Source organism: Grammomys surdaster, unplaced genomic scaffold (genome assembly GCF_004785775.1).
Source record: "Grammomys surdaster isolate TR1022 unplaced genomic scaffold, NIH_TR_1.0 343, whole genome shotgun sequence".
Lineage (NCBI taxonomy): Eukaryota > Metazoa > Chordata > Mammalia > Rodentia > Muridae > Grammomys > Grammomys surdaster.
Window position 1 is genome coordinate 1,289,957 of NW_021604762.1, and position 15,193 is coordinate 1,305,149.

The 15,193-nt window shown below is 42.0% G+C and overlaps 1 protein-coding gene across 3 annotated transcripts in view; it reads left to right on the forward strand.

The window, feature by feature from the left end:
• The window catches only part of Clip4 (CAP-Gly domain containing linker protein family member 4), an 85,103-nt gene that overhangs the window by 22,080 nt on the left and 47,830 nt on the right, over positions 1-15,193 (forward strand). For all 3 annotated transcript variants that reach the window (XM_028778966.1, XM_028778965.1, XM_028778967.1), the window contains 5 exons: positions 7,105-7,244; positions 9,180-9,273; positions 10,154-10,315; positions 11,920-12,038; positions 14,804-15,040. In XM_028778966.1, the coding sequence (XP_028634799.1) occupies positions 7,105-7,244; positions 9,180-9,273; positions 10,154-10,315; positions 11,920-12,038; positions 14,804-15,040 (752 nt within the window). The remainder of the gene's footprint in view (positions 1-7,104; positions 7,245-9,179; positions 9,274-10,153; positions 10,316-11,919; positions 12,039-14,803; positions 15,041-15,193) is intronic.

The window sequence follows — 15,193 nt, forward strand, 5'->3', positions numbered from 1 at the left end:
GTGTGATTTTTTTTTCTGCTCAAGTCCTGCACTTTTAAATTTTCTCTAAATAAGACTCATGTATTTATTGGCATGCCTGTTATTTTTATGGACTTTTGGTATGGGATATTGTTCTCATTATATTTCCCTTATGTAGGATTTTTTTTTTTCTGGAGAAAATATCCACTTGACTATGCATTTGTTGATACATAGCCACCATTGATCTGGTGAACTGACATAGTTATTGTTTGACTTAGCTAAAAAAAAAAATCCTTCAAAGAGATACAGTTCAAAGTTTTCTCTATTTAGCCTCTGCACTGTTCCCCTTGTCCCCAGAGGAATGGCTGTCTTACATTTAGTGTGGATGATTAGATCACTAATTATATTTGGTTACTTATGTGAAGACCTGCAAACAACAGGTAGTGACATTTTGTATACTTACAGTCTTATGTAAATGTGTGTATAATTCTGTAACTTAATTGATTCACTACTACACATTTTGAGATCTGTTCTTAGTATTATACGACTTAGATCTTAATGCATTTATTTAGTTTCTAATCAATATATTTTATTGATCCTCTAAAGAGACATCTCATTTTATTATTCTCTCCTAGTACTGTCCCTGCTAGACTAGGCATTTGATTAAAAAATACTTAAAATTAAAATGTAATTATACCATTTTACTTTTACCTTTCTCCCCCCCAGTCCCTCCCAGCACCCCTCTGCCTCTCAAATTCATGGCCTCTTTTTCAATTGTTATTGTTACACACACACACACACACACACATACAACCTACGGTGTCTATTTAGTGTTGTTCATACGCATATGATTTCAGGCCTGACCACTAGCATTGGATAACCAATCAGTAAGTTTATCCCTGGGGAATTGTAATTCTCCTCTCAGAAAAGAATGAACATTCTTGTAGGGCATGCAGAAGAGGCTCTTCAGGCGTGTACTCATATATTTAGAAATTTCTCCATTAGAAATGTTCAGTGCTGGGGCTGGAGAGATGTCTCAGTGGTTAAGAGCACTGACTGCTCTTCCAGAGGTCTTGAGTTCAAATCCCAGCAACCACATGGTGGCTCACAACCATCTGTAATGGGATCTGATGCCGTCTTCTGGTGTGTCTGAAGAGAGCTACAGAGTACTCACATACATAAAATAAATAAATCTTAAGAAAAAGAAAAAGCAATATCTGGTGCCTTTGAAAGTGACTAGTTGATGGGTGAGTGAATTGAACCAGAGAAATAAAACCCATTAACTGCTTGGTAAGAAACTGTTTGGTAAAATTTAAATCCATTGGTAAGAAACACACCTGAGTTTATGAATTAGAGCCAGTCAATCCAACCTGTGGATTGACTTGTTTTCCCAGATTCCTCTCTGTTGTCTTGACGGTGCCACCTCTGAGGCACTTTCTCAGTCCTTTCTTCTCCTTCTTCCCTTTTCCCTGGAATCCGCAGGATGCCCTGCAAACCTCCGCAGGTTCTTCTGATGACTCTTTGTGGTGCTGTAGCTCGTGCGTGGGTCCTGTTGGGCTGAGTTGTGGATCCCGCCCCAGGCGGCTGGAACTGTGGCTCGGGGAGCAGAAGCACAGGAATTTGACTGAGTTCACTCCACGTGGCACTAGGCGGATGCTAGACTATGAGAAGCTGCTGGACTCCGCCTGGGCGTGGGGAGATCTCAGCTTGAAGTCCCGAGGGGGCAGAGCTCCTGGGTTGGGGGTCTCTTGGCTGAAGCTGACCAGGAGACCAGTGGTCTCTGTCCTTGGGCTCCCAGATGCACTGGGAGCCGTGGAAGAACTGAGACGCCAGGACATATGGGCTGGAACAGCTTGCAGCAGAGAGGGGCGAGGGAGAGACGCTCCCGCCTGGGGTAGAGAAGCTCCTGCCTCTTGGTTGAAGTGACTCGCTTGCCTGGGTCAAGGCTGGCTCGGCTAGCTTGCTTGAGTTGGCAGGCCTCCATGGTGGGAACACAGAGAGGTCCTCCACGAGAGATTAGACAGCAGCTCATAGTTGAAGACCTTCTCCATGGTTCTCCACAGTGGGGGTGGGGGGGGGAAGACACGAGGAAGTCCGTGGTTTTAAAAGTTTTATTGTCATGGTGGAAAGTGAATATAGCTATACCCTGTATGCTGTATCCTCAGGACAGGCCTGAGATTAAATACCATTTGTAAGGAGGAGGGTCTGGGAAGGAATGCTTAATTGGTTATGCCCTCTGGCCTTTAGGTATCTCATTAATATGGAGATCTCTCGAGGCTCTGTGGCCTGTAGTCACACCCTCTACCTGTTGAGGGACTGGTAGGGGCATTGCTCTACATGACTGAAAGGTGTGGATCAATGGAGGTGTTCGGCCTCATTTCAGGAGCCTGGAGTCTGGGAGCATGGTAGAATGTATGCTGTCCCTTGCAGGGATACCTGTTGGGTCTCTGGCCATCTCTAGCCAGTGCTCCACCAGAAACCAAGCTATCCTTTCACGGTCCCACAACTCTTGTTTGTGCAGTTTTTGTTGTTTGATTTCTGTGGAGATGTTTGCCAAGTTAGTGGAGATTTTAAAAGGTTTAAGACCCAAGAGGATGAGATTGTAGAAGAGCTTGTGAGAGTCCCTGGGTGAGGTTAGTACACAACATCCAGAGGGACCTTGAAGCCAGGGTGCCCACTTACCCATCTTGAACCAGCTGAAAAGATCAAGTGGGCCCCAGTCAGACCCAGGCTTCTCCTTTCCAGGCCAGTTGGCACTAATACAGGATGTGAGGGTGACTTCCCACGGGTCTCAGAACTGTTCTATGATCTGTTTCCAAAGACAATGTGTCCAAACATCAGAACCTGGTTTCCTAGAAGAGGCAACAGCCAAGTGTTGCACTTGAGTCTCACTGGAAGGAGCCTTACCTATTACAAGAATCTATAGACTCTTAAGTAGAGTTGTATAAGGCACACTTGAGTCTCACTGGAAGGAGCCTTACCTATTACAAGAATCTATAGACTCTTCAGTAGAATTGTATAAGGCACCACATGGCCTTGGACAACTTACCAGAATAACTGGGAAGTCTTTCCTCAGGTACCATGCACCTGTATCAGTCACCCAGGAGACTGAAGTCCCATTGCACAACATCTGGTAAGATGAGGACAGTGCTTTCAATGGATGAATTGCCCTTACTTCCAATTTGAATGTTTGGTAATGCCATCTGGTATTTTGGCAAACTCTTTGAGTAGTACTTATCTCTCTAAGGTTAACTTGTATATTTCAGCTTCAACTTGGAGAAATAAGAGGATGGGGACTCTTAGAAAACTGGAAAGTGCTGACCAGATATTAGAGGAAAGTTAGAGAAACACAGAATCCAGTCAGGCTCACAGATAGCTAAGACCACAGAGATAAGAGTCTGACATCATAGTACTCTACAGAATCATAACCTTTTTTTTACTCCATCCACATTTCTTGCCAGACACAATCACAATAAAACTAACTTGCTTGTAAAATAAGTCTGGTTTATTTAAACTTGGTCTGGTTATTCCCAGAAATGTATCAGACAAACCAGCTCTGTGCTTATGCTCAAGCAGAACATTCCAGTCAGAGTACGATACGTAGAGGGAGCCAGATTTTTTCAGGCAAGCTGGTAATACAGAGTCTCAGAGCAGACTTTTAACTTTATTCCAGGCCAAGACATCAAGTTGAAGCCTCACACACTGTGACCCGTTAGAAGGAAACAGGTTTTCCTGAGCTCAGTGCCATGGAAGTGAAGAGTGTACACTGAGATCTTGTGAATTCTGGGTTCAGCCAGATGGGGATGAGTTCAGAGAGGAAAAAAATGCTGCTGCTTTTCTTTTTTAAAGTCTTACTTTTCCAAACTGCTGTTAAGTTTCAGGTCTTAAGAGAAAAGGGGGCACTTTAAATTTGAACAACAGAACGTTGAAGTGCCAAGAATATTTCCAGCAAGGTCGTGGGCATAGTTACCCAGTCAGTTCTTTGAGTCTTGCTCTGCTGAGCTCAGGCCCACTGCCTCCTGATCGCTTAGCCTTCCAGAGGACTCTGGAGGGTCTCGCCCAGCCCAGTGGCATGATCTTTAAGTTGCCAGAAACCTATAATTTACAGGCCTTCCATAAGTCCTCTCATAGTTGTATAGTACATGCTTATAAAAGCTTTCAGAAAGACATTGGAATAAACTAAAAAATCTATCGGTGATTCAGGAGTTAAGGCCATGGTTCAAGGTTCAGTGGGAGCTCACTGTAATGCGATTGATGTAGAAAAGTGGTTACTGCTGTAACGTTTCAGATAACTTGAATTGTAGCTGTTACATATAATATGTATAGTTGTAAGTCATACCAGGGCCTACCAGATTTCTAAGAATTTCATACAGTTCCTGGACAAATCACTGATATTTATCATCTGCCAATCATGTCTGTAACGTAGCAGGTGAAGTGTCACATGTCATAGATACTTAAGCAGCACTTGTTATTTGTTGGTATTTAAGCCACTCAGTTGGATACACTGTACAATACAGCCTCTGATTGGTTTTACTTTTGCTTGATAATTCTTCCAGTGCAAGTGAGTCTAATTAGTTCAGTATCTTCCAGGCTTCTTTATATGTGTATGTGTATATATATGTATGTATATACATATATATTTCCATATATACATGTAAATATACACATTTTCATATATATATACATATATACATATATATGTATGTATATATATACATATATATGTGTTTTATATATATATATTATATATATATATACATACATATATGGAAAGGGAACAAAATCTTTTTTTTTTTTTTTTTGAGATTGGGTTTCTCTGTGTAGCCCTGGCTGTCCTGGAACTCACTCTGTAGACCAGGCTGGCCTCGAACTCAGAAATCCGCCTGCCTCTGCCTCTCATGTGCTGGGATTAAAAGTGTGCGCCACCATCGCCTGGCACAAAATCATTTTCATTTGTGTTCCTCTGTAAAACCCCAAAGTTAATGTGAAGTCAGAAAGACTTTAGCATTTGAGTTTTGAGAAGCTTGTTAAAAAAAAAAGTCAAGACATTAAATAGGGTCACATTTTTACAGTTTTCCATTAAACCAAAGGGACAGGCATTTCAAAGACAAATAGATAAATCCATATAGTTTCAAAGAAGATAAGAAAAACTCCTAGATTCTTTTAATTAAAAAGCCAAAGCATGCAAAGACAGCAAAAGGCACATAAAGTTACCTTGACAACTCAGAACCTTCATTTCCTAGGAGGATTCCCTGAAAATTAAAAACCCTCCACATTGCTACCAAGAGCAGACCAGAGATCAGTGCCTTTCGGTTCTATGGAAGCTAGTCCTCGGGGAGGAGGCTTTCAGGTCAGATCCAGCTCAGATCCTCTTGATCTTATGTCTTAAGCAGATAGTGTCTCCAGTGATAGGGACTTACCTTCCACCTCTAGGAGGCAACCAACGGCAGCGGCAATAACCTAGGATGTTTTGGAAGTCTCTTGGACTCCTCTGACCAAAATTCCCCAAAAGAAGAATTTCATGACCAACACAGGAAGTCCTATGCTTGCTTTCTTCCCTGTTTAAATAGAACAGTATGGCTTACTAGGAAAGGGCTTGCACAGAATCAGAAAGCTGATACTCTCTTCATGGATGGCTGCTGTTGTTTCATAGATGCCCTCAGTTCTGTGCCTCTCCTTAACCTTTTGGTTATCTCACTCCAAATATTTGAAAGCACAGAGAAGACAAATTTGAAGACCCCAGGAATCCTAGGACTGTGTGTGGGGTCACAGTCTGATCTCAGTGAGCTTTCCGTTGAAGGGAGCATGATTGAGAAGACAGTGGAGACAGGCCTGATTCCCACCCCACACAGTCACTTGTTACTTATGTGACTTTGAGCCCAGTGTTGTGTGTACATGATCTGACTTTTCCTTATGCAAAACTTGAATCACAATTTTTTGGGGACTTATATGGTGTTTGTTAAACTGTAGGTACTCAGCAAATGTTGGTTGGACTATTTCCCAGTTTTAGATTTTTCTGCCTTTTATAGTTTCTTTTTTGGATTAAGACAGTAGAATCTGATTTTCTTCTGGACTGTTGTGTTCCTTTGCAGGGCAGCCTTTGTCACTAGATGTTAATTGATTTTCACCAACTCTTACTAAAGGCATGCTGAGGAGTCCTGAGATAACCCTTCATGATTCCTTATGGTTTTACTAGTTCGTATTCCTGAATAATGTAGTTGCTTTGTGCCTGTGTTTCTCCTTCCGTTCCTGCACTCTGGTCACTAGTTCCTTTTCTGTTGGAATGGTGTCTTAGTTGGTGGTCTATTGCTGTGAAGAGACACCATGACCACAGCAGCTCTTACAAAAGAAAGCATTTAATTGGGGCTGGCTTACAGTTTCAGAGGTTTAGTCCATTATTATCATGGTGGAAGCATGACAGCATGCAGGCAGACATGGTGCTAGAGAAGTAGCTGGAAGTTCTACGTCTGGATCCACAGGCAGCAGGCAGAGAGAGACTCTGGGGTTGTAATGGGCTTTTGGCAATCTCGAAGCCCACCCCTCAGTATAAGGCCGCACTTCCTAATCCTTTGAGAAAATGCTACTTCCAGGTGACCAAGTATTCAGATCTGTAAGCCTGTGGGGGACATTATAATTCAAACCACCACACTTGGCATTTCACCTTACGCTTGTCTGATGGGTGACAACTGATGTGTGTTTATTAAATTCAAAAGGAAATGCAGAAGGGTGAAGAGAACGTGCAGACAGATGTCCTTGCCACCTTTATAAACGTGCTTGCCACGTTTATTTTTACCTGGCTTATACTTGTCCATGGGAACCCACTATCTGCCATTTGTGTGTTAAGAGAGAAATATGGATGAAATTTGATGATGTTTCTATGTCTTAGAAATCACATTTGCAAAACTCAGGCTTTGAGACCTGTGCTCGCACATCTGGTGTTATACTCTCTACGTGTGGTTCTTGGGAGCCTCATGGTCAGGGTGCTTTAAGCATGCCCCGTTCTTGGTTTTGAGAGTTGCTTAATGTTATCTGACTTTTTTTCTAGCTTCTAAAAATGTTTGTATCAGTTGCATGTTTACCCCATTATTTATTTTCAAAATGCTAGAAACCATAAATAAATTAAATTTGCACTGTTTTGTATTTCAGAGTTTTCTTTCTTTGATCCTAATGATGCATCATGCCAGGAAATTCTCTTCGACCCCAAAACTTCAGTCTCAGAATTGTTTGCTATTTTAAGACAGTGGGTTCCTCAGGTCCAGCAGAACATAGACATTATTGGAAATGAGGTAGGTGTGCCTGGCATGCTAAGGTTTGTGTTACTGGGACTAATGATTTGAATACTTCCTCCTCCTGAGAAGAAAGATCCGGACAGGGAGAAGCATCGCAGCTCCACAGTGAGTCTCCATTTCCAGGGTTTTATGGCTCAGTGGGCACGCTTCCCACTGGATCCTCTTGCACCTCTGTTATTGCAGACTTCTGGTGGGAGCAGGGGGTGGCATTTTGCACACTTCTTTCTTTGTACAAAGTAGTTCTGCCTGCCATACATTTCATAAAAGTTTTGAACACCGTCACGTTCCTTCTACACTTGGGGATGGTTTAAATGTAAATTTAAAATGTCCTTTTGAGGGTTTTTGATACACATGTTGTCATGTGTGCTGTAGGAAGAAGGCATATGCATTTTTAAAAAAGTATCACTGTAATTGTTGGAAATTTTTTCTCACTTTTGAAAGAACATATTTGGAGTAACGTTATGTTGGCATTGTCTTTAAGAACAGCTAGCCCTCCTGCCTGTAGACAGTTCAGCGTTCGTTAATGCTGAGTGCAGTGTTGGCTGCAGTGTGGCCAGATGGGTTGGTTGAGTTGGTCTGAAGGTGTCGATGCCTCCTGTTGTTATAGTATAATTGTGGGCTTTCTCAGGCTAGTTTTTAAAAGTTTAATTTCTTTTTATCTTTTGTGATTAGGACATTACATCATTTTCTTTCTCTCCTCTCTCTAACACCTTCCATATATCCCATCCCTTGTTCCCTCTCAAATTTATGGCCTCACTTTCTTTGTTATTACATTTATATTATGAATATATAAATACAACCTGCTAAGTCTATATACTGTTACTTGTAAGTATATGATTTCAGAGTGGACCACTTGGTATTGGATAACCAATTGAGGGTTCTTCTCTGGGGAAGACTTATTTCTCCTGGTAGTAGCATTTCTTAGTTGCCAGATCAGGTTGGGGTTCTGTGTGGTATCCCCCTTTCATGTCAGCCTGCCTATTGCTGTTGTCTTTGTTCAGGTCTTGTTCAGGCTGTCATGAGTGTAGCTTCTTGACATTTCTAAGAGATACAGCTCACAGCAAACTTCCTGTTCCTCTGGCTCTTACAATCTTTCTGTCCCCTTTTACACTGTGATCTCTGAGCTTAGGCCTGGGAGCTGAGTTGCAGATATATTTGCTGGGGCTAGGCAACCATGTGTCTTTCCTCCACATTTTTTAATTAACTGTGTGTTTTTTAAAATAATGGTCTCTTTCTGTTTCAAAGAGACATTTCTTTGCTGAGGGGTGAGACATACTTACCTGTAGGTATACATTAAACAATTTAGAATATAGCTAAAAATTATTCTGCTTTTAGTTAAATGGTGATAGTAGGTTCTCCAAGATCCTTGGCCCCACTCTTCCTGGGTATCTGGCTAGGTTTCTAGTACTAGGCATAGCTTTTTTCTTGTTGAACTACTGGTTACCATTAAGGTATGTTTCCCACTATTGCACTCTGAGGGATATCATGTAGGACTCTTGGTTCCTTCCTTCCCTTCGAAGCTTACATGGTGCCTTTTGGTTCTATGGAAGCTGGTCCTTGGGGAGGAGGCTTTCAGGTCAGATCCAGCTCAGATCCTCTTGATCTTACGTCTTAAGCAGATAGTGTCTCCAGTGATAGGGACTTACCTTCCACCTCTAGGAGGCCACCAACGGCAGCGGCAATAGCCTAGGATGTTTTGGGAGTCTCTTGGACTCCTCTGACCAAAATTCCCCAAAAGAGGAATTTCATGACCAACACTGGGGGTTTTGTCAGTGTATGGCTTTTGGAGTAGAGGAATGTGGTCAGCACAGATGGGAAAGTTTCATCTGTTTAGGAAGATTTACATGTTTACATGTAGGTTTAGGGAACTAGATGATACGATTCCTATGACTCCTTCAGACTTCCTTACTGTCTTTTGACCTCCTTCCCCAGATTCTTAAGAGAGGCTGCAATGTGAATGATAGAGACGGACTGACGGATATGACTCTGCTACATTACACTTGCAAGTCTGGGGCTCACGGCATCGGTGAGTATGTGGCCAGCTCCTTGCTGTGCATCGGTGCCTATTACTGGTCAGTGGCCTGGGTGGGGTGCCCAGCTGACCCTCAGCCAAGTAGGTGAGGAGTCAGTTTGGTCCACTCAAAACTTTTCCTTTCCCTTGGATAAGTCTTTGTTCCTGTGACTGTGTCTCCACATTTTCTGTAGTAGGCTTCATGCATAACTGACCAGTAGTTGAGATTAATTGGTACCACCCGAGAATCTTCCAGAGGGCTTCCAGCAAGACTGGGTCAAGACCAGTTTTCTAGCATAACTCTCCTTCAAGACTAGGACATAGGCTCATCTCTGAGGTTCTGTTCCTACTTATGAAACATGTCCAAAACTGCTATTCTGTGCTTTGTGAGGGATTAACCTGTCCCACTTACTATATTATGGTTGTCTCCTCTTGTTTCAACAATCTGATATAGAACTTCTTAAACTGTTAGTGGTAAAGGGGTTTTTCTTCTTGTAATCCTCAATGTGTTCATAGTACCATAAAATCAAAAAGAATTTATAGTCTAAAGATGAGATCATGACATTTTACACTGGTCTGTCATTTTACTTTAAGTACCTTCTTTGTATTTCATAATATTGAGGTCTTAGTTTATTTAAGGGATGTTTTACCATGCTCTTAGGCTGTCAGAATTTTACTCTGTAACCATATGGTGAGTATCTTCAGAGTGTTCCTTTACACTCTTGAATGGGAGTGTTCTCTTGGAATAAACTTCTAAGGTAAGCTTTTTGACGTATAAATGTAGATCCAGTTGTATTGTTTGCTTTGGTTTTTAAAGAAGGCATTAGAGAGGTATGTATTGGGAATTAAAATTTGTACTGAAGAAAAATAATTTAGGACTTTTATTTTTCCTCAGGTGATGTTGAGACAGCTGTAAAATTTGCAGCTCAACTTATTGACCTCGGAGCAGATGCGAGTTTGCGGAGTCGCTGGACAAACATGAACGCCTTGCATTATGCTTCGTACTTTGATGTCCCAGAGCTTATAAGAGTGATTTTGAAGACATCGAAACCAAAAGGCAAGTGCTGGGAGATCTCCATTAGCAATGGGGCATTTTGTAGTGGCGTCCAGGGCGCCACTGAGGAGACTTTTCTTCTACTGTGCTTTGGTTTTACTTCCTACCCTGGTTGACTTCTGAAGTGGTTTAGAATTTTTTGTTAGAGGTTACAGTCCTTTCACAAAAGGTGTGTGGTACAAAGAGCTACAAATTAAAAACCAACTGTTTTCTGGGTCTTTTTGTCTCTGCAGCTTCTCCAGTGTAGTGAGGATTTTATGTGTAACCCATGTGGTGTGCTTTTTAATTCTTTTGTCTAGCTTGGGAAGCCAGAGATAGAGCAGCAGAGTGTTTTGGCTGGCATTGAAATAATAAAGGGATTCTTTAGTTATCATTCATTTCAGAAAATCTTTGATGAATTTTAGGGTCCCCTAACATCTCGATGGAGATACCCTAAGGCTGACATTCTCTCTGGTTCCCCTCTTTGGAGAAGAATAAGAGCAAGAGAGAGTACTCTTTCAGCTTTGAGAGAGCACCCAGTGCCATCTCTTTTAGAAAAGAAGGCACTTTAGAGATTCAAGAGATAAACTTACTACAGTGTTAGTTTCTAACTTCTAGTTCACACAGTTATTCAAGCCCTTTAAAATTCTGTCTTTACAACTTCTGTATGATGTTGGGTGAGAATCTCTGTCGATGGTCCTATGTTCAGTAATGATGGAGTCTGTGTGAGCAAGTCTATATTGTCACAGGTATGTGGGCATGCCAGCATGGTCCCCTGCAGATTATTGTACAATTGCAGAGCCAGAGACTATTAAACTCTTGTAGAGAACATTCAAAATAGGCTTCTCCTTTCAGAGGATATCCTGTTCAAGTAAAAGGCTATGTGATTTACTGTTATTAAATTGTTACTGTTATTTAGAATTGTGAAGTTCTTGTTATTGTAGTGGTCAAATTCACCTGCTGGGTGGTGTCATGATTCAGTGTGTTTGCACCTCTATCTTCCCAGACTTGTTTTGGTTTGAGGACTCTTCATTATTCAGCCATCTTTGTTTTGTCAAGGGCTAACTGGTGAATAGCTGCTTTAGCTTTTTAGACCACCTGTGCCTGTCACAGCTACTTGTTTCTGCAGTTGGAGTGTGGCTGTGGGCTCAGAACCGGCATTCCTGTAAAAGTTTGAGAATCAACGGGTAGGATATATTTGGATCAGAGGGTTCCTTTGCTGATCCCTGACCTAAAGGTGATTTTCTTACTTTGCTAGTTCAAGGAAATGCCTAAGAGAGGAGTGAGCAGATATGAGAAGCTGCTTATGTCACAAGTATGAGTTACTACCTTTCACTGCCTCCATGGGGGGTCACCTTAGGAAATAGACCATGAGTTGGAAAACTCGAGAGTCTCATTCCATTGTACAAGGCGTTACACTGAGCTGGGAGAATATTCATCTGGCTATTTTTTTTTTTTTAGGCAAGTTATAATCACGGAGATTTCTCCCATTATGAAATACTGCACTTGGTGGGGGACAAGTCTATAAAAGGCAGAAATCTCCTTCCTGAGACCTCATGAATCTTCTTAGAAATTACGATAGCTAAATTTAAAATTTTAGCTAATATATGTGTGATGTTTGATTGCAGATGTGGATGCCACTTGCAGCGACTTTAATTTTGGGACAGCCCTGCACATTGCAGCACACAACTTGTGTGCAGGAGCTGTGAAATCCTTGCTGGAGCTGGGGGCGAACCCTGCATTTAGGGTAAGAGCCTGAAGCCAGGGAAGGAAACCTCACGTCCTCCTCAGGGAAGGCTTGGATCCGACGCTGTTACTGATAGAGCTCTCACAGGCGCAAATGCCCTACATTTTTGCTTCACATATAAACAGTACGATGTGATGCCTTTTACTTTTGATAAATTTAAGCCATCCTGGGAAGTTTCCCTCCTATTGAATTATATGAAACTCCCATTCAGAAAAAGATAATCTTAAAGTTTCTCTCATTAAGGCTTCTGACATATTTATTAAAAGTTACCTATTAACTACAAATGTTGTATGTGCTAACATTGTTAAGTTCCTTTGAAAAGAAAACGAGGTAAAGTAAATACAAAATCCAAATAAATGTTCCTTTAATAATTAAGTAACCTCTTAAACTAGCCATCATGGGTCCAGGAAGTCACCTCTGGATTTTACTTTGATAGTCATTATGACAGCAGAAAATGGAACTCTGCATTTAGCTGTGAAGAAGCCTTCTGAGGTTTGGAAGATAATGTTGCTACCATTTTGTGTGTGTATATGTGTGTGTGTGTGTGTGTGTGTATATGTGTATATGTATGTGTATGTGTGTATATATGTATGCATATGTGTGTGTATGTGTATATGTGTATGTATGTGTGCATGTGTGTGTATGTGTGTAGATATATGTGTGTTTGTGTATGCGTGTATATGTATGTGTGTATATGTATGTGTATATATGTGCATATGTGTATGTGTGTTTATGTATATGTGTGTTTACGTGTGTATGTGTGTTTGTGTGTGTGTGCGTGTGCACACTTGTACATGTTTGTGTACAAAGCCCAGAGGTTACCATCAAGTATTTTCTTCAGTCACTTTCCATTTTAATATTTTTCTTTTTGAGACAGGGTTTCTCTGTGCAGCTCTGGCTGTCCTGGAATTCACTCATTAGACCAAGTTGGCCTCAAAGTCACAGGCTTCCTCTGCCTCCCCAGGCTGGGATTAAAGGTGTGTGCACCACCACCCAACTCCACATTAATTTTTGAGACATAGTTTTCTACTGAACCCAGATCTCTGAATACTTGATGATTCAGCTAGTCTACCCAGCCAGCAAGTACAGGGCTCCTCCTGCCTCTGCCTCCCAGCACTGGGAATATAAGCACAAGCTGCCACAGCCAGCCTTTTATATGGGCTCTAGGAACTAGGAATCACTCAGTGTTCACTTTATGAACTAAGGCCCAGCCTTGTTAAAAAATTAATTGATTAATTAATTATTTGTTGTGTTTTTTCCTACATAAACCCTCACTTTCCAGAGCATAGACTTGAGTGCCATGTGCATGTTCATTGTATTTTCTAATTTTTTTTGAAATCTAAGATTAAATTAGTTCACTACCATTCCAAGAATCTTATAACATATGTTTTTCAAGCTGACTTGAATTTAAAAAACAAAACAACCGAACCAAAAGACAATTACAAACAGAGTATGTTCTTTAAGCCTCATAGGTCATTTGAGGGTTATCAGTGGAGAGACAAGTGAAAACATGGTTTTTAGTTAACAACTCTGAACACTTTCTCACAGGGGCTAGGGTTTGGCTTGGGGGGCAAGGAAGAAAGATGTTTCAGGGAGATGAATGGTGTCGGGAACAGACAGACTCCACCTGTGTGCGTCTCTTGGGGTGCAGGCAGCACGGCTTGCAGGGAAACCCTTCCAGAAGTCACATGGGTATCTCTTGGTTAGTCATTAAATCTCCCCACTTATGTCCCGTTTTCTAAGTGGCCTACTGACATCTCAGAATGTTTTTAACTGGTTACTACCTCTCCTACTATAATGTGAACTCTTCACTGTCTGGAATTCCCATGCCTCTGGAGATTCTGATTACAAGCTTTTCTTTGAGAGAACCAAGTGTTTTTAGGACAGACTTTAAATTACATAAACACCATGTAAACGAAGTGGGCTTCTAGCTGGCTGTTGCATTTTATGAGAAACTCCTCCAGGATGCTGTCTCCCCTTCACAGGGAAAACGGTGCAGCTTAGGATACAATACACAGTAGAGAGACTGTCGGCTCTCTTTCTGAAATCTGAGTTGCTATAGGATCAGACAGATGGCTGACATCACAGAGCCAGAGTGTCAGTGGTGGAATGTAGTCATGTGGCCCTTAATGACAAGGACAGGTTTTAAGAAAAACATGGTTGGAGGAGATCCTTTACCTTTGTGTGAACTTCTGTAAACTAAGGCTACTGTGAATCGGGATCAGTGTATGTGGCCCCTGGTTGACTAAGTGTCTGTTGCGAGTGTGCGTGGATGTAGCCGGGTCTCAGGTTGCACAGCCAGTCATCCTGGTACTTTACTTTGCGCTTGTGTGGTTGGGTCCGTTTCTCCGAGCTGGTGCTTGCCCGTCTCTCCCCTCACCTCCTTTGCATCTCTGTGCAAATGCATCTCATCAGTGAGGGTTTCCTCACATCTATCTATGTCTTCAGCTCCCCAACAGCCACATTCGCGCCCATGTTTCTTGTGCCTTGGTGTCTTCATGCCACCCAGGTCCTGGCTCACACATAGTATAATCTGTTGATGGTCTGTCTCTCCTACAAGTGTGTGCACTCTTTGAGGGCAGAGTGTCTTTTCCCTTCACAGTGGTATCTTTAGCACCTAGATCAGTGCCTGGTACAACAGAAGAGTTCATTAGGTAGTTTTTAATAAATGAATGGCTGCATCAGACTTTAAAGCCCTCCATAGGTAGGTAGCTGTCTAGTGCTCTGAGTGTGAAGAACTGAGGCTTTTCTCTTGTCTATGGCAGAACGACAAAGGACAGATCCCTGCAGATGTTGTTCCAGACCCAGTGGACATGCCTCTGGAGATGGCCGATGCTGCAGCAGTCGCTAAGGAAATCAAGCAGATGCTCTTAGATGCCGTGCCTCTGTCCTGTACCATCTCCAAGGCCATGCTTCCAAACTGTGACCACACTACTAGCAAGGCCATGCTGGCATCTCTTGGCCTGAAGTTGGGGGACCGTGTCGTCATCGCAGGACAGAAGGTACAGTAAGTCACTGCAATGCCTGAAGCTGGACTTATAGTCTGTGTCTAGGAGTTGTGTGCCAACACCCTTACAATTTTGAGTTTGGGAGAAAAGTTTCAACAAGTTCAGCATTTCAAAAATGCTTGATTAAAACTGTGAAATTTAGATGTA